Source organism: Rhinoraja longicauda, chromosome 16 (assembly GCF_053455715.1).
Source record: "Rhinoraja longicauda isolate Sanriku21f chromosome 16, sRhiLon1.1, whole genome shotgun sequence".
In the NCBI taxonomy this organism is placed as follows: Eukaryota; Metazoa; Chordata; class Chondrichthyes; order Rajiformes; family Arhynchobatidae; genus Rhinoraja; species Rhinoraja longicauda.
In genome coordinates, this window is record NC_135968.1 from 23719955 (window position 1) to 23740619 (window position 20665).

General features: G+C 39.9%; 1 protein-coding gene across 1 annotated transcript in view; it reads left to right on the plus strand.

Moving 5' to 3' along the window:
* eif3s10 (eukaryotic translation initiation factor 3, subunit 10 (theta)) overlaps positions 1 to 20665 on the plus strand; it is a 38611-nt gene that overhangs the window by 2162 nt on the left and 15784 nt on the right. Inside the window, exons 2-9 of the mRNA XM_078413429.1 lie at positions 3599 to 3789; positions 5510 to 5646; positions 7398 to 7561; positions 11875 to 12074; positions 13874 to 14082; positions 14774 to 14945; positions 17619 to 17723; positions 19541 to 19639. Of these exons, the coding sequence (XP_078269555.1) occupies positions 3599 to 3789; positions 5510 to 5646; positions 7398 to 7561; positions 11875 to 12074; positions 13874 to 14082; positions 14774 to 14945; positions 17619 to 17723; positions 19541 to 19639 (1277 nt within the window). The remainder of the gene's footprint in view (positions 1 to 3598; positions 3790 to 5509; positions 5647 to 7397; positions 7562 to 11874; positions 12075 to 13873; positions 14083 to 14773; positions 14946 to 17618; positions 17724 to 19540; positions 19640 to 20665) is intronic.

Consider the following 20665-nt stretch of genomic DNA (forward strand, 5'->3'; position numbering starts at 1 on the left):
ATTTTTTTAATCATGGGTGGTACTGCCAGAGGTGGTGGTGGAAGCAGATAGGAAAATGGTGTTTAAGAATCTTTTAGATAGGCACATGAAAATGGAGGGATAGTGATCACGTGCAGGGGAATGGGATTAGTTTAACGGTATCATGTTCAACACAAACATCAAAGGGCATGTTCCTACATTGTTCATAAGGATGTTAAAATTAATTAGAGAAGGTTTGAAACAAAAAAAGGAGAAAGATTTGTGTGGCAATCTAAAATAAGATAGTAAGCTGCAGAGGACATTACCTGAAATATTTATAGATCTGTAAATAATCGTCAGTTCTGGTGCAATAACTGGAATCCATCATTAATGAGATTATTGAGCATTGTCATTTAGTGTCCCGAGAAAATCTGCATGAATTTCTGAAAGATATTTTATGTTGACAAAACTTTAAGATTTTAAGGGATTTCACTAACATTGGCAAAGGAAGGAAGGTAATGACATTCTGTAATAATGATTGGCTAAACAGGATTTGTAGTAACTTTGCAATGAATACAAGATTGTAATATTTAAATAGAGATTTGTGGAATTGTCAGAATGTGGAATTTGCTACCACAGGAAGTGGTTCACTGAACTGTATGCTTTTAGAAAGAAATGAGATTGAGGGGTGAGAAATAGGTAGGAGGAAATTAATATACTGTATAAAGACCATTACATTGTCACCCCTCTCCCCCACGAAATACTGTCACAAAATGTTGAAAATCAAGTTTTTTTAAGTCGGTAATATGCAGCAGCTCAGGCAACATCTGAGAGAAGCATGTTAATTCACTTACTGCTGTATGTTGCCTGATTTGAACCAATTTCCTGGTTTTATTCTGAAGAGTATTTGGCAGTGAATAGAAGATTTGACTTTTGTGCTGGATGGTGATGGTGGTTGACATTAAATAGCAGGACAGGATGTTATGATCTATTGTACGGGACCTTGGTCAGACACCTGCAGAAAAAAATTGGTTCAAGTACGCATGTTAGGCACAGGTATGAGCTGAACCACCTGTTCCTATGCTTTGCTATACCGTTCTGTTCTATGCTACATTTGGTTTAGAGCTCTGTGTCCCAAGGGTGTTGATTTCTAAGAGGATAAAATGTCAAAATGTTAGCTTAAACTGATGAAGGGCAAATTACATAACTTCACCTATCAACCATCTAAATGGATTTTTAATTTCCACCAATGGTAAGAATCTAGAATGAAGGATGTGGTTCAAATTTTAGCTGCACTATTAAGTAACTAGAAAACTACCTTTCTGGAATAATGTAAATGATTATACACTCATCATTATGCTTGTTTAGTTTATTTGTATTTTCAAGTCTGATTTAAATAGATTTTAAGTTTGGGTTTTGTGGGGCATAGAATATATGTGGTAATCGTCTGCGATTTGATTGACAAAACTGTTGTGACTAATTTAGGTTTAATTCATTTTTTGAAAGAGTATTGATAGGGTTCGTGTTTCACTCAAATAGCCTCATTCTTCTAAAGTAAATTGCTTCTGGCTTGCCCAGTCCAGAATTTTCTCCATAAACAACTATTCTTAGTCCAGTAAACACGATCGGAACAACTTCCAATGCATTTAAATTGTTTAAGATTAGTTTTGTGCAGAAGACCAGCGATGTCTTGGCGTCACCATCATACTTTTGCATTCAGTTCCTCCTGCAATTTAAAAAAAAAATCTTTGGATATTGAGAGCGGAATGTTTGAGGGGAGAAAATAGGGCCAACTCCTCTGGGAGGAGTAAATGTGGCCAGTGGTGAGGCGAAATGAGTGGTTGAGGTCAAGAAGAATCAATAGCCAAAGAGTATATAATTTGTGACTTTTGAGCGAATTCACTGCTGTGACAGGAGAACAACGTGTGATTTTGCAGAATCGTTCTGAAGAAAGATTAATTCTGATTCTTGATTCTGAAGGATCAAGAAGGATTGCAGTCAGGGCTGATGAATCAGACATGTTCTTGGCAAAATGAGTTTGAAACTGGCACATTGCCTGAGGAGAGGGAACAATTTACCATGTCATGTGGAATGGAGTAGGAAAAGTGGGGAATGGGATCACAAAATTTGTAGGTTTAGAACTATGTTGGGTTAGAGGAGGTTACTGGAAGGGAGGAATGGTGGCAGAGGCAACTCAATGAAAAGTATAGACTTGTGATTTCTTTGTTCTTTACAGTGGGTAAATATTGAAGGTGGCTGTTATTGATGGGGATAGTGTCATAAGCTAAACAGGATATTATATGTTATATGGTTATGATATCAGATGATACAATGAAATGCTGTAGGATAGTGTGAGGTCCAACATGATTCAGTCAGATGCTGTGTTGGATGGTTAACTGGTTTTGTGTCCCAACTACATATCGATCTCTAGATAGACACAAAATGCTGAAGTAACCCAGCAGGACAGGTAGCAAGCATCCCTGGAGAGAAGGAATGGGTGACTTTTGGTTCGAGACCTTCTTCAGACCCTTCTCTCCTTAGATGTTGCCTGACTCACTGAGTTACTCCAGCATTTGCAATTCTTTCCTACACACATAGATCTCTCTTCTCTTTTGAACTTGAAAGAGCAAAGATGGGGAAGCAACATTTCGGAGTAAGCGACCCAAGAGTTCATTGGGTAGCAATGAGTGACAAAATCAATTGTATTATAAGGATAATGGACAATAGTAGGCCTAAACAAAGGCAGTTGGTAGTTTGAAATTGCAATGTAGATAAAATTACAATAGTTTTTTTTTAAATGTTGACGTTTCCTTGTGAGCTACTCTGCTAAATATTGGGAAAATGCACGTTATTGTCCTTGACCCATGCTCTAAACTCTAATGCTCCCTCCAATTCTGAACCTTTCACAATTATCATCTGAGGCAAATTTAGACTTTTCACTATATATAAAAGGGGGGAAAAGTATTTTCCCTTTATATCAGATTTTCCAAATTCTGCAACACTTTGCTCTTTAGATAAATGTTTTAAAATTGGAGGGCAGTTGTTCAAGGAAGTGGGATTAGATAATGGAAATAATTATTCAATTATTATTCATATTTGAGTGATCATTCTTGGGGAACCTAGAATGGACATTATGGGCCTTTTTGTCAAATCCAAGTGGGTAGCTGTAGGCCAATGCAAAACACGTCTCATTAACACTGCATTTAGGCATTGCACTGCATTAAGATTATAGGTTATTGCATCCTGGTTGATGGCAGAGTGCAAGTTAATTTGGGGAAGGATGTTGATTACACCATATGTGATTATGATATGCTTGTGGAAAATCCCAATTTTAAAAGTCACGTTAATATAAATTAAATTGGTGAATCCTGACATGTATGATTGTTTAGGAAAGAACTGCAGATGCTGGTTTAAATCAAAGGTAGACACAAAATGCTGGAGTCTGAAGAAGAATCTCGACCCGAAACGTCACCCATTCCTTCTCTCCAGAGATGCTGCCTGTCCCACTGAGTAACTCCAGCATTTTGTGTCTATGTATGATTGTGTTTTGAGTAAATCTGGAAGGGAAGATTTTATTAATAAATGACTACTTTTAAGTTTGTAATATGGGAGTGTTTAATAATTTTACTCTAAATTGCAGAGTTTTTGGAGGTTGGCAAGAAACAGCCTGCTCTTGATGTGTTGTATGATGTCATTAAGAGCAAAAAGCATCGAACATGGCAGAAAATACACGAGCCTATTATGCTCAAATACTTGGAGCTGTGTGTGGATCTTCGGAAGAGCCATCTGGCAAAAGAAGGATTATATCAGTACAAGAATATTTGCCAGCAGGTATGTTACATTTCCTGAATGTATGCATGAATATTAAACTTAAAATATCAATTGAAGAATTGTTAATTCAGCCATCATCAAATTTTCATTTGATATTTTCGGCGTCAACAGATGAATTTCAGCCAAGTATTTCATAATCACTTGCTATTTGGAATCATACTTCTAAGCATGTTTAATTTTGATTAAAGTTTATAATGTTCTATTCATTGCATTTTTCCATTACCACTTCATTTTTCCTTGTTCTTTATACCAACCTATCTTTAGAATAAAGTGGTGCTGCTTGTGAATACAAAGTACATGCACTCCTGTCAGCTAGTCCCTTTTAATAAGGCAAACTTGCAATCAATATGGATGTTCATGGTTTATATCTAGATGTTTATACTCAGAAAGGAAAGGATTGATGTACAAAAAAAGAGACACAAAGCACTGGAGTAAATCTGCAGACCAGGCAGGATCCCTGGTGAACATGGATAGGTGCAGTTTCAGGTCCTGGACCAAAACATCAAGAATGATCTGACCCGAAAAGTCACTCCAGGGATGCTGCATGATACATAGATACGTAGAAAATAGGTGCAGGAGGAAGCCATTTGGCCCTTCGAGCCAGCACCACCATTCAATGTGATCATGGCTGATCATCAACAATCAGTACCCCGTTCCTGCCTTCTCCACATATCCCTTGATTACACTAGCCCTAAGTGCTCTATCAAACTCTCTTGAATGCATCCAGTGAATCGGCCTCCATTGCCTTCTAAGGCAGAGAATTCCACCTATTCACAACTCTGGGTGAAAAAGTCTTTCCTCATCTCAGGTCTCAGAACTGGAAGTAACTCCGATCCGAAGAGTTACTTGAGCTCTTTGTATCTCTTTGTAAACCAGCATCTACAGTTCCTTGTTTCTACAAGGATTGATACTCCTCATGCTAAAAACCTGGTGTTGGTAATTTGCCAATATGCTTTAACTTATTTCTCTAATTTTTCTCATGAGATTGGAAGTCAATGATAAAGGCAGCTTTAAAAAAAATTATCCTGTATACCTGTTGGGTAGCTGACGATTATCGATGTTGATAGTTTATGTGCTGCAGTGACATTTAGAGAGCTCCAGGAATTTAACAGTGTTGGATTGGCAATGTTTTCAAGTCAAGATGGTTTGTGACATGGAAAAAAGCTTGCTGAAATTAGTGTTCCCAAATCTTAGGATGCCATAGGATGCAGTGGAAGATGTTTGGGGGGAGAATTTTTTTTTAATGTTGACTTGCCTCATTCAAAGCACGGTAGCGCAGCGGTAGAGTTGCTGCTTTACAGCGAATGCAGCGCCGGAGACTCAGGTTCGATCCTGACTACGGGTACTGCACTGTAAGGAGTTTGTACGTTCTCCCCGTGACCTGCGTGGGTTTACTCCGAGATCTTCGGTTTCCTCCCACACTCCAAAGACGTACAGGTATGTAGGTTAATTGGCTGGGTAAATGTAAAAAAAAAAATTGTCCCTAGTGGGTGTAGGATAGTGTTAATGTACGGGGATCACTGGGCGGCACGGACTTGGAGGGCCGAAAAGGCCTGTTTCCGGCTGTATATATATGATATGATATGATATGATTGTGTAGTTGTAGTGAAGTAATCCTATCATGGATATATATTCTGATTAGCCACTTCTGTTGCAATGCAGTTTTTCTCTTTTCAGTTAGAATATCCAATTATGTTTCTCTTTTATTTGATTTTTACAGGTGAACATCAAATCCTTAGAAGATGTGGTTCGGACTTATCTGAAATTGGCTGAAGAAAAAACTGAAGCTGCTAAAGGGGAATCTCAACAGATGGTACTTGATATTGAGGACTTGGACAATATTCAAACTCCAGAAAGGTGAGCAAAATTTAAGCTTTAGACCCATCTTATGTATAATGTAAAATAATTGACATTTGTGATAATTTGCCATGTGTGAAATGTTGTGGTGTTACTCAAAGTAAATCTTTAAATAATGAATACACCTACATTATATGATAATCTGCTACCTTTGTTTAAATTTACTTAGTCCTTTTGGTTGCAAGCTCTTTAAATTCAGAGAGCCAGCCTTGTTTCATTTGTCTTCCCCACACTCCTCGCAACTTAAAATAATTTCACCTTCCCGTTTCTGTTGATGGCTATTTGACCTAAACTAATTAATTGCACAGATGCTGCCAAACTTGCCTTCTAGCATTTTCTGTTGTTATTTCAGTTTAAGCTTTGGCAAATTCTGAATTTTACACCTGCCATTCGTTATTGACCAACGAATTTGAACATTTTAAATTTAATTTCTGTCGAAGCTAATGCAAAGAAAATTGTGTGGAATATTGGAAGATAGCTGTTAGCCAGGATAAATTAAAATTCCCAAGCTTCTTCCAAATGGCCTGTTGAATTGTGTATGTTATTCACTTGTGCAGTTTACTTTTCAAATTCTAATTGCTTAAAGCCAAAAAAGCTTTTTCCTTTGTAAATAGAACGTGTTCAAACAAGCCACTGCCCAGCTCCATCAACTCAGCATCCCTCCACTTGTCTGGTTTCTAACACCTGTTAATTTCACATCTGGTGTTGTCTGACTATTCTTTTCCCACTTCACCTTGTCTGTGACTTACGGGCCTCCGTGTCAAAACTTCCTATCATGTATAAAATGGCGTATCTTACCTCTACACTTTCGTTCCAGGTGCAGGGTCTTGACCTGAAATGTCGATCACACCTTTGCCATCACAGATGCTGGTTGACTTATGAAGTTCTTCCAGTAATTATTTTGCTAAATTCTAGCATCTGCAGTCTCGTGTAGTTAAATTGTCTGGGGTCTTTGATCTTGTCCAGTTGGAAGCAATACAAAAATGTTTCAGAATTTCACATTTTTACAGCCATCTCAGCTGCATGAGTGAGCATTGTGTAAACGAGTAAAGGTTGTATTGGAGAAATGTTACCACAGGAGACGTCATGATGACAGAATTTTTGTTTTTTTAATATTTTTAAATATCACCAATATTTTAATAATGGTGAAGTTAACTTATTGAAATGTTTAGAAGATAATCCATTTAATCAAAGTAAAATATTTAGGTGAAAATTGAAAGGTGAAGTAAGGTATTTCAATCAAAGCGTGCACCAGCATGGCTTGAGTAGAATAATATAAATTGGTACAAAAGGCGAGATAACTATAGCTATCTTATTTTTGTGATTGCTAAGCAAACATCTCACAATTGGAAAGCCAAATTTCGAGGTGGAATTTCTGCATTAACACCACAGTTGTGGAAAGCAAACTATAATCACGTATTCACAAAATGATTAGATTTTGTTTGGTATTATTATTGCATTTAACTGCTATGCACTTTTTTACGGCTCTTTGTAAACCTAGCATTAGTTTTTTTTAATCGCTTTTTAAAAATGGCTTGGAGTTACTTGGATAAACTGTATAATAATTTCTTACGCCAGTGTTTTTGTTTTGCATGCTTTAATCCATGTGTTTTCTTTCTGTATCAAATAGTATCAACTTTTTGTGCCATCAAATGGAGTTAGCTTCAGTAGTAACTTTTGGATTTTTGGATTGCTTAAAAAATACCCTTGAAATACATTTAAGGTATTTACATGGAATATTTATTTTTCAGTGTGCTGTTGAGTGCAGTTAGCGGTGAAGATACCCAAGATCGTACAGATCGCCTTTTGCTTACACCATGGGTCAAATTTCTTTGGGAATCCTACAGACAGTGTTTGGATTTGTTGCGTAACAATTCTAAAGTGGAGCGTCTTTATCATGACATTGCTCAACAAGGTAGAGATTGCTTTTTGAATATATTTTATACACCTTTCCATTTCAAAATTGTGCGCAGTGAACAGAATCTGTTCAATCCCTGTATTCATTCACTACAATACAATACAATACAATACAATACAATACAATACAATATATCTTTATTGTCATTGTACCCAGGGGTACAACGAGATTGGGAATGCGCCTCCCATACGATGCAATAATTTAAGTAATTAACAGCAACCCAACGAAACGAAACAATTGTAACAGTTTTTAGACAGGGTAAAGTGCAAGTTGATCTATGCGTTATGGCCATCCGGCTCAGCAGGACCAGTTCATAGCAGCTATGGCCCTGGGGATGAAGCTGTTCCTGAGTCTGGAGGTGCGGGCGTAGAAGGCCTTGTATCGTCTGCCCAATGGAAGGAGTTCGAACAGACTGTTGCAGGGGTGTGAAGAGTCTTTGTGGATGCTGGTGGCTTTTCTGAGGCATCGTGTGTTGTAGATGCCCTCCAAGTCTGGTAGCGGTGTTCCGATGGCCCTCTGAGCTCTATGGACTACCCGCTGTAGAGCTTTCCTTTCTGCCTCCGTGCAGCTGAGGTACCACACAGGGATGCCATGCGTTAGGATGCTCTCTATGGTGCAGCGGTAGAAGGTCGTCAGCAGCTGTTGGGGTAGACCAGACTTTTTCAGTGTTCTTAAGTAGAACAGTCTTTGTTGTGCCTTCTTGACCAGCGCAGCAGTGTTATTGGACCATGTTAGGTCCTCCGAAATGTGAGTGCCCAGAAACTTGAAGCTGGACACTCTCTCCACACTGTCCCCGTTGATAGAGATCGGGGCATATTCCCCGTTATGTGACCTACGGAAGTTGATGATCAGCTCCTTGGTCTTGGTGGTATTTAGGGACAGGTTGTTATCCGAGCACCAGTCCGCCAGGTTCTGCACCTCCGCTCTATAGTTTGTTTCATCCCCGTTGGTGATAAGCCCGATCACCGTTGTGTCGTCTGCAAATTTGACAATGGTGTTGGTGTCGAATGCAGGAACACAGTCGTGTGTGAAGAGGGAGTAGAGCATGGGGCTCAGAACACAGCCCTGTGGTGTGCCGGTACTCAGGGTGATAGTGGAGGACAGGTGCGGGCCCATTCTCACTGCCTGCGGTCGTTCCAGCAGGAAGTCCAGGATCCAGTCACATAATGACGAGCTGAGGCCTAGCTGGTGGAGTTTGGTGATGAGCTTGGTGGGGATGACCGTGTTGAAGGCGGAGCTATAGTCTATGAATAGCATCCTCACGTACGTGCCCTGTCTCTCTAGGTGAGTCAGGACAGTGTGAAGAGCCAGAGAGATGGCGTCCTCTGTGGATCTATTTGCCCTGTAAGCAAGTTGATGTGGGTCCAGTGAGTCAGGGATGCTGGATTTGATGTGTGAGAGGACTAGCCTCTCAAAGCACTTCATGACTATCGGCGTTGGGGAAACCGGGCGGTAGTCGTTCAGGTTGGAGATCTTTGCTTTTTTCGGCACCGGAACTATGATAGCCGACTTCAGGCACTTGGGGACCGTAGCTAGAGATAATGACAGGTTAAAGATCCTGGTGAATACCTCAGCCAGCTGTTCAGCACAGTCCTTCAGTACCCTTCCTTGAACTCCATCCGGTCCTGCAGCCTTGCGTGGGTTGACCCTTTGCAGAGCGCGTTGTACCTCCTGTGTGTTCAGTTGCAAGACCTGTCCCACCGCCTCGGCTGGGGTTCTTTCACTCAAGGTGGTTTTGCCAGTTTCAAAGCGGGCAAAGGTGTTAAGCTCGTTGGTCAGTGCCATATCGCTGTGGGGGCAGGCAGGGCTGCTCTTGTAGCCAGTGATGTCCCTGACACCCTGCCACATGCTTCTGGTGTCCGTGGTGTTGAAGTGGTCTTCCACCCGTTGCCTGTGGGTGTCTTTGGCCCTTTTAATACCTTTGTTCAGGTTTGACCTGGCAACACTATGCTGAAGTGTCACCAGATTTAAAGGCATTGTTGCGTGCCCTCAGCAGGTTCTGTACCTCCTTGTTCATCCAGGGTTTCCGGTTTGGGAACATCTTTATCTCCTTGCCCACTGTGACATTCTCCACACAGCAGTTGATGTAGGAGAGCACAGTAGATGCGTATTCCTCCAAGTCTACCTCTGAACCGTAGATGGCCTGTTGTGCAAACAGGTCCCAGTCGGTGCGATCAAAGCAGTCCTGGAGTTGTAGGGTGGCATCCTCGGGCCATATTTTGACCGTCTTTATTGTGGGTTTGGTCTTGCGGATGAGGGGTTTGTATGCGGGCAGTAGAAACAGTGAGAGGTGATCGGATTGTCCTAGGGGTGGGCAGGGGAGAGCTCTGTATGCGTCCTTTACATTGGTGTACACCTTGTCCAGTGTGTTTGAGCCCCTGGTAGGGCACTGCACGTGCTGATGGAATTTGTGGAGCGAGGCTCGTAGGTCGACCTGATTGAAGTCCCCTGCAACAATGAAGGCACCGTTGGGGTGGGCATCCTGCTGCTTACTGATGGCCGAGTGCAGCTGTGCTAGTGCTAGGTTAGCATTTGAGTAATGGTCCCAAAAATTAATTTGGTGTCTACCTGAACTGTTGACCCAAGCAATATGTTCCATTGCTCTACAATGAATTAAATTGGTCTCTTAAAAAGTCTTTTTCAATTTGCCTGTCTTCTCATATCCTTCAACTACTGGTTAAATTTCTATTTCTATCTACCCCATCCAGCTCCCATTGTGCTTAAAGTATCTAAATACTATTGAATGCAGATTTCTAGTTTTTGCCCCACAGATCACAAAATCTTGGATTTGATGCAAGCTCAGTTCTGATTTAGGTGTTACACTTTTGGAGGTGCCATCATTTGAATAAAATGTTCATTGGTTGGTTGGTGATCGAGGGAGTTGGCAGTTTCAGGTTCATGGGTGTTAACATCTCTGTTGACTGTCCTGGGCCCAGCATGTAGATGTGAGTCTATGTGCCAATGATGCTGCTGCTTGCAAGATTTTTATTATACCTGTACCTCACCATACTTGAGCATAAGACAAACTTGACCTGTCTAAATAGGCCAATGGATATGAAAGCTCATGTCACTATTTTCAAAGTAAGCAAAAGATAAAGGACTAGCTAAGATTTATTCAGGCCAACATATATGCACTTATCTTTCAGATAATCCCACAAAAAAGATTTGCTCATGTTTTCATTGTGAGGGATTTATATGCGCCTGTAGGTTGCTCCTCAATCTCAGTATTACAAATGTTCTCAGCATTACAAAGGAGTTTCATTCAATTCTCAGTAACACTGTAAAGTGAATGAAAACCCCTAATATAAATGCTAGTCTATTTGTATTAATCACTTCTGAATTAATTGGGTGGTGAATCAATGGAATTAATTGTCGCATATGGCTGTGGAGATATTATTAAAGTGGAGATTTATAGGTTCTTGATTAGTAGTTAAAGGTGTTAGAGAGAAGGCAGGAGAATGGAATTGGGAGGGGGAAAATAGATCAGCTATGATCGAATGGCAGTGCAGACTCAGTGGGCTGAAGGGCTTAAGTTTATATTTATTTAACCTTGCCATTGCACTCAGAATATTGGATTTTGCATGTAAACCTGAGGCCATAACATTTGTATTCAATTATTCTTTAAAGTATTAGATCCCAAGTGAAGGTAGACACAAAATGCTGGATTAACTCAGCGGGATGTACAGCATCTCTGGAGAAAAGGAATGGGTGACGTTTCGGGCCGAGACCCTTCAGACCTGAAAGCTCACCCATTCCTTCTCTCCAGAGATATTGTCTGTCTCGCTGAGTTACTCCAGCATTTTGTGTCTACCTTCGATTTAACCAGCATCTACAATTCTTTCCTACACAGACACCAAGTGAAACAGGCCAACAAAATCAAAACTTTGCTAAAATTATTTCTGACCTTGAATTTTATTTTTAACTATTTCACTATCTAAATGAAACTTCAATGGCTTCCATCTAATCCAGAATTTTATTATTCCTGTTTTTTTGGTGGAGTTTGTGAATTAGGAATCATTTTTTACTCCCATACCTGCTCTAAAAGGACTAAAAAGAAATGTTACCAATACGTGTTGGTCAACTTGTTAAAATCTGAAGTGAGACCGGTGATTAACAATTTTTCAACCTTGTTCCCACCAGTTCATTGTCTTTCTGTTGTTTGTCTTGACACCCTGGATTCTTGATTTGTGTCATAATCCAATGTGCAAAAACAAACTTCAGGTAGCCAGTTTTTGCCTTTGTTTGGACATATGGTCAACATTTAATTAGTATGTTTCAATTATAATCAGATAATATTTCACCTCTTCTAGCGTTCAAGTTCTGCCTGCAGTATACTCGTAAGGCGGAATTCCGCAAGTTATGTGACAACTTGCGTATGCACTTGGGACAGATCCAGCGTCATCATAACCAAAGCACAGCAATCAATCTCAATAATCCTGAAAGCCAATCCATGCATCTGGAGACGCGACTTGTACAACTAGATAGTGCAATTAGTATGGAGCTTTGGCAGGTAAGACAAAAATTATTCATAATGAATATATTGTTTTCAAAGTAACAATATAGTTGTAAACTTAGCAATGCTGCTTTTAAAATTAGCAACGTTATGCCGTAACATTTGATACACAACACGTTTAACTATGGTAAAATCTCTTAATATAAAACTTAATGTGAATATTCCCCACTTTGTTCACGAAACACAGAATGATCTTGTAGACAAATCTCTCATTAGCTGCATTAACAAGGAGAACAACATCTGTTTTTTAAAAATCGAATCCTGTTCAAATCTGTTGTATCAGGTAAATTCTGGTAAATCAATGTCCTAAGGATATATCCTTCCCAAATAGTGGTGACGTGAACTGGACACAGTACTTAGATTATGGCCCTAACCATATCTTTATGATTCAGCATAACCTCTGTGTTTTTGTACATGCTGATTCTACTTATGGCCATGTGATGTGGCAAAGACTCATTCTTGATGAATCTACAACGATCAATGTATGTGAGCCCTCGTCATTGTTTTTCTTTCATCCTGCAGTCTCCACATTTCAAATGTCTATTTGGCCTGTTCCTATCCCTTCTGTGAAAATGTCTTGCATAGCATTTCTCTAAATTCCTCTCGTCATGTATTTGTTCTGCTAGGTTAATCTTGCATCCTGTTGCAGATGACTGGTATCACCTTCGTTGGTGTATTTTGAAAACAACCTCTATTTCAAAATGCAAATTCTTTATTAAAATAGTCAGTGATACTAGTGCTGACCCTCGAAGACCATCATTATCTATTGTTCTCGTCTACTGAATATTTCATTTGGCTTTCTGTCTTTAAGCTAGTTTGTTGCCCAGCCTTGCACTGCCCCACTAGTGCATCAATCTCAATTTTGCTGACTAGATTTTCAGGTGGTACTTTGTCTCACATTTAAAATCCATTTTGACAATATTCACCTTTTGACAACCATTCGTCTTCAAAAGAAGGTTTTGAAGAAGATTTGATTTGTTTTTTGTAATTTCATGCTGCCTCTCATTAATAGGCACTGAGAAAGATTTGAGTCAATTAAGTTTCCCATTTTTAGTTTGAAAGTGTTACTCGCAAGATTAAACTGACACGCCTGCAGTTGCTGGCAATGTCTTTCTGCTCTTTCTTGGAAAAAGTGGCATATATTCCACATGCCAATACCCTGGCACCTTCCCTGTATCTGGGGAAGTTCAGGAGATCATGGCAAGTCGACTTAGTTTAGGTTTGGTTTAGTTTAGAGATACAGCGCGGAAACAGGCCATTCGGCCCACCGGATCCACGCCAACCAGCAATCCCCGCACATTAACACGATCCTACACCCACTTGGGACAATTTTTACATTTACCAAGCCAGTTAACCCACAAAGTTTTTGAATGTCAGCCACCCTGACAATCCAGTGATTTTTCTTGACACGCTAAGCCACCTTTAGAGTGATCCTGTCTATCAGTTTTCACCTCGCCCATTACCACTACCATCTTTACTTCTACCAATGATTGTCTGCACCCTCTTAGTAAAGATTCTCCAAGTATTGTAGGTCTTCTAGCCTTGCCCTAAAGCACCTAAGCACATAGTTGCTGCTTTTGTCCTGAAGAATTTCCCCCCTCACTTCCTGCCCTCATTTGTATGCTGGTGAAAGATTTGGATTCAACTGAATCATCCCTGAACTTGAATTAAGAGCATGGTTCAACTGGGCAACCAACAAATTGTTGCCAAAATAGCTGTGGGATATATTAATACCTTAATATTCAATGATGTGTGAATTAAAATTCAGGATTTATTAAAGTATGTTTATTTTACAGGAAGCTTTCAAAGCGGTTGAAGACATTCATGGATTATTCTCCTTGTCTAAGAAGCCTCCCAAACCCCAGTTGATGGCGAATTATTATAATAAAGTTTCCACGGTATTCTGGAAGTCTGGGAATGCGCTATTTCATGCATCTACTCTTCACCGATTATACCATTTGTCCAGAGAGATGAGAAAGAATCTTTCCCCAGAGGAGATGCAGAGGTGCAAAAATATTTATAAATATTGATGAATGCAGAGATGCTGTCTTTAGTTTGCAATCATTTGGAGAGAAAACATGCAAATCCTATGGAATACTGCAACGATAAAAGGATATGTTAAGGTGCTATAGGTGGGCTGATATCCTACATCACGCAGTGACAAGATGTAAGCTCACACCTGGAATTTTCTTGTGAGAGTTGTCAATCTCTAGAGCTCCTTGGTAGGACCTTTTCTTTTGAATTACTAAGGTGGTCTATTATTTAACTTTAATTTTTATATTTCTTTTGTATTAAGCCACATTTTAAAAAGTTGCAGCAAGTAAAAGGAATGCAAGTTAGAAAGTTCTGTCGTGATAATTGGACAGGTTTCAAATTTGAAAGCACTTGCTCGCAACACCATAATTATTTTTTATCAATTTGCTCTTCAAGAGCGATAACTAGCTCTTTTAAATACACAAGCACAATCTTGTTAGATGCAGTAAATGCTATTGCTATTTGGATGAGTAGTAGGATGTGTTTATAGAGCAATTTCTGCTGGATTGTTCCAGTGGTTTGCCATCCAGTTCCCCAATATATCAAATTTGTAATTTTGTTTAAAGTCATGTAATTTCTAGGTTACACAAAATACCCATTTTATATTGCAACATTAAAGCTATACTGTTTTAGTTTATTGGTTTTATTTTCTATGTTTTCAGGATGTCTACCAGAGTACTTTTGGCTACTTTATCAATTCCGATTACCCCTGAAAGAACAGACATTGCCCGGTTATTGGACATGGACGGTATTATTGTTGAAAAGCACCGACGACTAGCTACATTGCTGGGACTTCAGGCCCCTCCAACGCGGCAGAGTTTAATTAATGATATGGTACAAAATGTTCCTAACTTTATCCTAGCAGAGCAAATCATTTTTTCCTGACTTTTCTTTCCCTGTTTAGTCTTGGAATGTGGCACAAAGACGATCCAGCTCATATCAGTTAGGCATAAAGAATGCTTTTTTCTGTCCTAATGGGCATTGATGAACCATTTCAGTTTATTCAGCAATATTCGCATATTCCCCAGCTTTTTGTTTAACATAAATTTTCTGTCTCGTTTCATTTAACTTTACATTTCTGGCTTACTGGGTGTGTTACTTCAGCATTTAAAATTTTAGTAATTCTTGATGAACTGCTTGTGTATCAACCAGGTACTTCCCAAAAAACTTGCCTTTTAAGTACATTTTTATAAACAGTTAAAATTTTGCTGAACTGAATTCTGCATTTGACTTTTCAAGGAATGTTTAGTGTGACTGAAATGTTTTAAAATTCGTAATTTAGGTCAAATGTTGTATTACAGTCCAGAAACAAAGCTATCGATGCTGGAAATCTGAATACGTCAAAAACTGGTAGAAATACCAGTGCGTTAAAACTTTGTTGATATTCTTTCATCGGAGCTGCAAAATGTCAACAGGAAAGGAAGTGAGGTGAAATAGATGCATGGGGGGGGGGGGGAGAGGAGGAGGGGGAGAGAATGGGTAGGAGTGAATGCAAGGTACATGATAGGTGTAGGGCCAAATCCAATTTATTTCAAATCCCATGCCACTATTTTAACTTGAACAGCTGCCTGAAGAAGAGTCTCGACCCGAAACGTCACCCATTCCTTCTCTCGGCCTGTCCCGCTGAGTTGCTACAGCTTTGTGTCTATCTTTGCCCTAATTAATTTATTGGAACCTGACTCGGGGACCTTTGTACTTCCCCTTTTATTGAATTCTTTAAATTCGTTTTGACGCAACATGATTAACGTGAATGTTAACTTTTCTTCTCTGACCACACATTAAGTGAACTGAATAATTGCATAACTGAATAAATGGTATACCCTGGAAAGAAGCACATTTCATTGCCTTGTTCTCAATCATGGTGAGATTCAAGGTATTTCTGCTGTGCTAGAATAAGACTTGAAGGTTAATAGCAATGTGGCTGTTTAGTTGTAGCTACAGTTGCCCGTTAGCCTTCGGACAAAGGGAGCTCCAGCATTTTGCGAAGCTTAGTAAGCCGGGTGCACTCAATTATAAATTAAGAGATCATTGTCATAGTAATTAGTCACGTAATTGGTCTAAATAATTTCTTATAAAATAATTAAAACTTTTGACTGCATTGCTTGAATTCTGCCTGGTTTGGCAAAATAATTCTTCATATCTGGCAAAAAAACTCGCTCTTCCAAAAAAAAAAACCGGAGATGTGTTTCCTAACAATTCACATTCATTATTTCTGCTGGCTATAATCTTTTGGTTTCATGAATGCCAATGAACTTATTTAAGATTGAATTCATGATGAATACTTGAGCAACGTTGAATTATTTTGAAAGTAACAGGGATCAATTAAGATCTGACATTTCCATCCGATGACTAATGAGATTTTGCACAATTAGATATAACAGTATAACAGAGCTTTATTTGTCATTCGGTACCGAAGTACCGAACGAAACTACATAGCAGTCATAGAAAAAAAGAACACAAGACACATAGCCCCAACACAAACGTCCATCACAGTGACTCCAAACACCCCCTCACTGTGATGGAGGCAACAAAACTTCCACTCTCTTCCCCACGCCCACGGACAGACAGCTCGTCCCCGACCGACCCGCACAGTCCCCGCAAGGGGATGGAAGTCCCCGCGGCCGAATCGCACCGGGCGCTGAAACGTCTCGTGGCCGAGCCGGGCGATGAAAGGCCCCGCGACCAAGCCTTGCGCAGCTAAGTCACGTGGCCGAGCCGCACCGGGCGATGTTAAGTCCCGCGGCCGAGCCGCACCGGGCGATGTTAAGTCCCGCAGCCGAGCCGCACCAGCGATGAAAAGTCCCGTGGTCGAGCCGCACCAACGATGTAAAGTCCCGCAGCCGAACCGCAACGGGCACTGTTAAGTCCCGCGGCCGAGCTGCACCGGGCACTGTTAAGTCCAGCGGCCAAGCTGCACCAGCGATGTAAAGTCCCGCGGCCGATCCGCACCGGGCGATGTAAAGTCCCGCAGCCGAGCCGCACCGGGCACTGTTAAGTCCAGCGGCCAAGCCGCACCGGGCGATGTAAAGTCCAGCGGCCGAGCCGCACCGGGCGATGTTAGGCCCCGCAGCCGAGCCGCACCCCGCGCCGTGAGGAAGAGAAAAGTTTCCCCCGCCACCCCCCACCCACACCACCACCCCCCACACATACACAACCAAAATAAAATACAAAAACCATCCCAACACCGACACACAACAAAAAAAAAAGGAAAAAAAGACGAACAGACTGCTAGCGAGCCGCAGCCGTTAGGCGCCGCCACTGTGTTTGTGATTGTGTTTGGTATCATGATCAAATTACTTGGAGGCTTTCACAGAATGAAGTCAGTGTTGATTTGATGTGATATATAAAGTTACAATAAGAATATGAGAAAAATTGTCAGATTCACATCATGACTTAACTTTTGTATGATTTCTTTGTAAATATATTGGGATCTACTTGACATTTCTTTGGAAAGCATCTTTAAAACTTCTGTCATTTCTGAGCTTTTTTGTTTTAAACAAATGCAAGGTGCGGTTCAATGTGATGCAGTATGCAGTACCTGACGTGAAGGAAGTCTTTAACTGGTTAGAAGTGGACTTCCACCCACTCAAACTTTGTGGCCGTGTTACTAAGGTAATATCACTTGACTTTCTTATTATGCACTTGAACTTTAAAATTCTTTCTGAAAGTGTACGAGGTGCTCCCCACTTCGTGCAGTTAAATGTTTATCTGCCCATTTTTGCAGATTGTGGACGCCTTAATTAAATAAATGCCATAGTGTAAATGCAAACATTCTCTCTGGAATCAAGAACAGAGAAAATACTCTTAACTGCCCTACCTCTAGCGTTAAGAATTTAAGAAATCCCACAACTCGAAACTGAAAAGCTGTGAATTTGGCCTATCAAGAATTATTCAGGAGTTATAGAATTATGCTAGGCTTTAATTCAAACGAGAATCAATCTTCAGAGTACCAGTTTAGTTTAGTGATACAATGCGGAAACAGGCCCTTCGGCCCACCGAATCCGCACCGACCAGCGATCCCCGCACATTAACACTATCCCACACGCACTAGGGAAAATCTACATTTATACCAAGCCAATTAACCTACAAACCTGTATGTGTTTGGAGTGTCAGAGGAAACCAAAGATCTCTGAGAAACCCCATGCAGTCAAGGGGAGAATGTACAAACTCAGTACAGACAGCACCCGTAGTCAGAATCGATCCAGGGTCTCCGGTACTGTGAGCACTGTAAGGCAGCAACTCTACCGCTGTGCCACCATGCCGCCCCTAATGTACATGCAAGTAATCAGTTTAAAATTAAGACAGCTTTGTAAACAAACCGTACTGTCTACAGAACCCAGGCTCTGGCTGGTAAAGAGATAAGATTTGCAATATGATAAGACCATCAGATGTTCTTGTTGCATCAACGTAACATAAATCAATGGGGGGGGGGGGGGGGGGGTGTTAACTGGCCTATATCAAACATGGTCAGCTTAAGTTATTTTGTACCATTGTGATATGGATAAAAGATGCTTCCATGCCAGACTGATTTTGTCATTTCGCACAACAAGCATGATTGTAGGCTATTTGCTTTCTTAACATTAATTGTACTATTTGTGTACTCAGTCGGCCCTCTTGGCATTAGTTTTGGTGTCTGGGTGCTCTGTTGTCAGACGTCTTTCGACCATTCTTGTGAATTACATTGTCGCAGCCAACGTGTTTGCACGTTTAGAGATACGTTGTCAATTATTGTACCGTGCTTCCATTGTAAATATGTAATTCAACGGAGCATTTGACGGAATCAAAATATTAAAGTAAATCTTGTCATTGTAGCCACTGAAATTGTATTAAATCACCTGCTGTTATCTTTGTTAAGAGTATATAAATATGATGTGCTTTGAGTTCAGGAAAATTCTACCATATAAGTCTCCATGAGAATGACTCCTTGTTGTGATGAATAAAGATCTTTTATATCCAACAGCTTTAGTCTCTGACGGTTCACTAGTCATAACAGGCAAAGTCATGTTTCAGTGCAGAGATCAAAAGATTTTTGAGCAAGGATATCGAAAGGATTAGAACAAAGATATGTAAATGAAGTTAAGATATTTTATCTTGAGGAGAAGTAGCCCATTTTGATAATGTAATATGTTTCTGTGTGCCGCAGCACGTTTTGATATCCTGCTCTGTCTGTTGAGAGCAGTGATATTTTTAAGTGCTAAAGTAAAGCTGGAGGTTTATTAGCAGGTGGTCTAACCACATTTGCCATAACTGTCAGTCCCCTCCATACAGTGAGAATGCAATAAAGCCGCTTCCTTATTGATGGTCATTTAAAATAAATATTGCTAGCTTTTCACTGACAGGAATGTTATAACTTTTTTTTGTTTGTATCATTGTGGAATATTTTTTGTAAATTGATTGAGTTGATCTGGCATCCCCATGTTGTCCTCCAGGTTCTCAATTGGGTTCGAGATCAGTCAGAAAAAGAACCGGACCTGCTGCATTATGTGCCTCACTTGCAGAACAACACTATCCTTCGACTTCTTCAGCAGGTGTGTATGTGGTTAGGTTGGACTACTTGTGTATTTGAGCTCATTGGAATTAATGTTGAAAACATGACTGGAATTAAATGATTCTTTACGGGTTTGCAGCTGTTATTTTAATAATTGAATCTTGAATTGCCAAAGAATAAAAGGATGCAGAATTGATGTGAATAAATGGGGTTAGGTATTGATGGGTAAAATAGGTTGCATGGAATGATAGACCGAAGGGCCTGTTTCTGTGCTGTGGCAAATTATTTCTGTTGCGATGTGAAGATTTGTGCCTTTATATCCTCGCTCCCTGTAATATTTCTACTCGTATCTATACTCCATTTAAGATTTTTGTAATTGAGATTTATTCATGCAAGTTATAACTTCGGAATATTTGTTATACTGCGGGCATGCTGCTGGTTTTATGAAAGAAATCATGGGCTGAATTAGTGAAGCTGGTCATTTTATCTTGGCAATTGATCCCCAATTCTTTTCTCTACCTCACTTACCAATGAATGATTTTGGAAACTAAAAGCAACATTCTCATCTTCAAGAATGTTAACCTCCAATTTTTCTTGTAAAATTGCAACTGGCCTACCAGAACGGATTTCTGGTTTGGCAGCTAAACAAAATGAGGGAAATGGTTAAATGGGTTAAAAACTGCATGATAGCTTAATTTTGACCAAGTCTCAAATTTGTATGCCTTTAAATCCTCATTAGAAGTGTGTATTCTTGCTACCATCTTTTATGTTACTAAGGCTATGGACAACGCTTGACTTCCCTATTATGCATTTGAAGTTTCGGAAATAATTTGTTAAGAATGTAAAGTATCCTCTCCATGTTGTGCTATTCTAGTCCAATGTTTTTTCCCCCAATCTTTTTGAAGGTTGTGGATGCTTTAATCAAACACAATAAATTAATTAATAATGGTGTAACTACTAAACATAGCACAAAAAGTAAGGAAATTTGTGTTTGGTAGATTATTTCTTTGTTGTAACAATGCTTCTTGGCAATAAATCTTATACCGTTGGAAAGCCTGTTTATTTC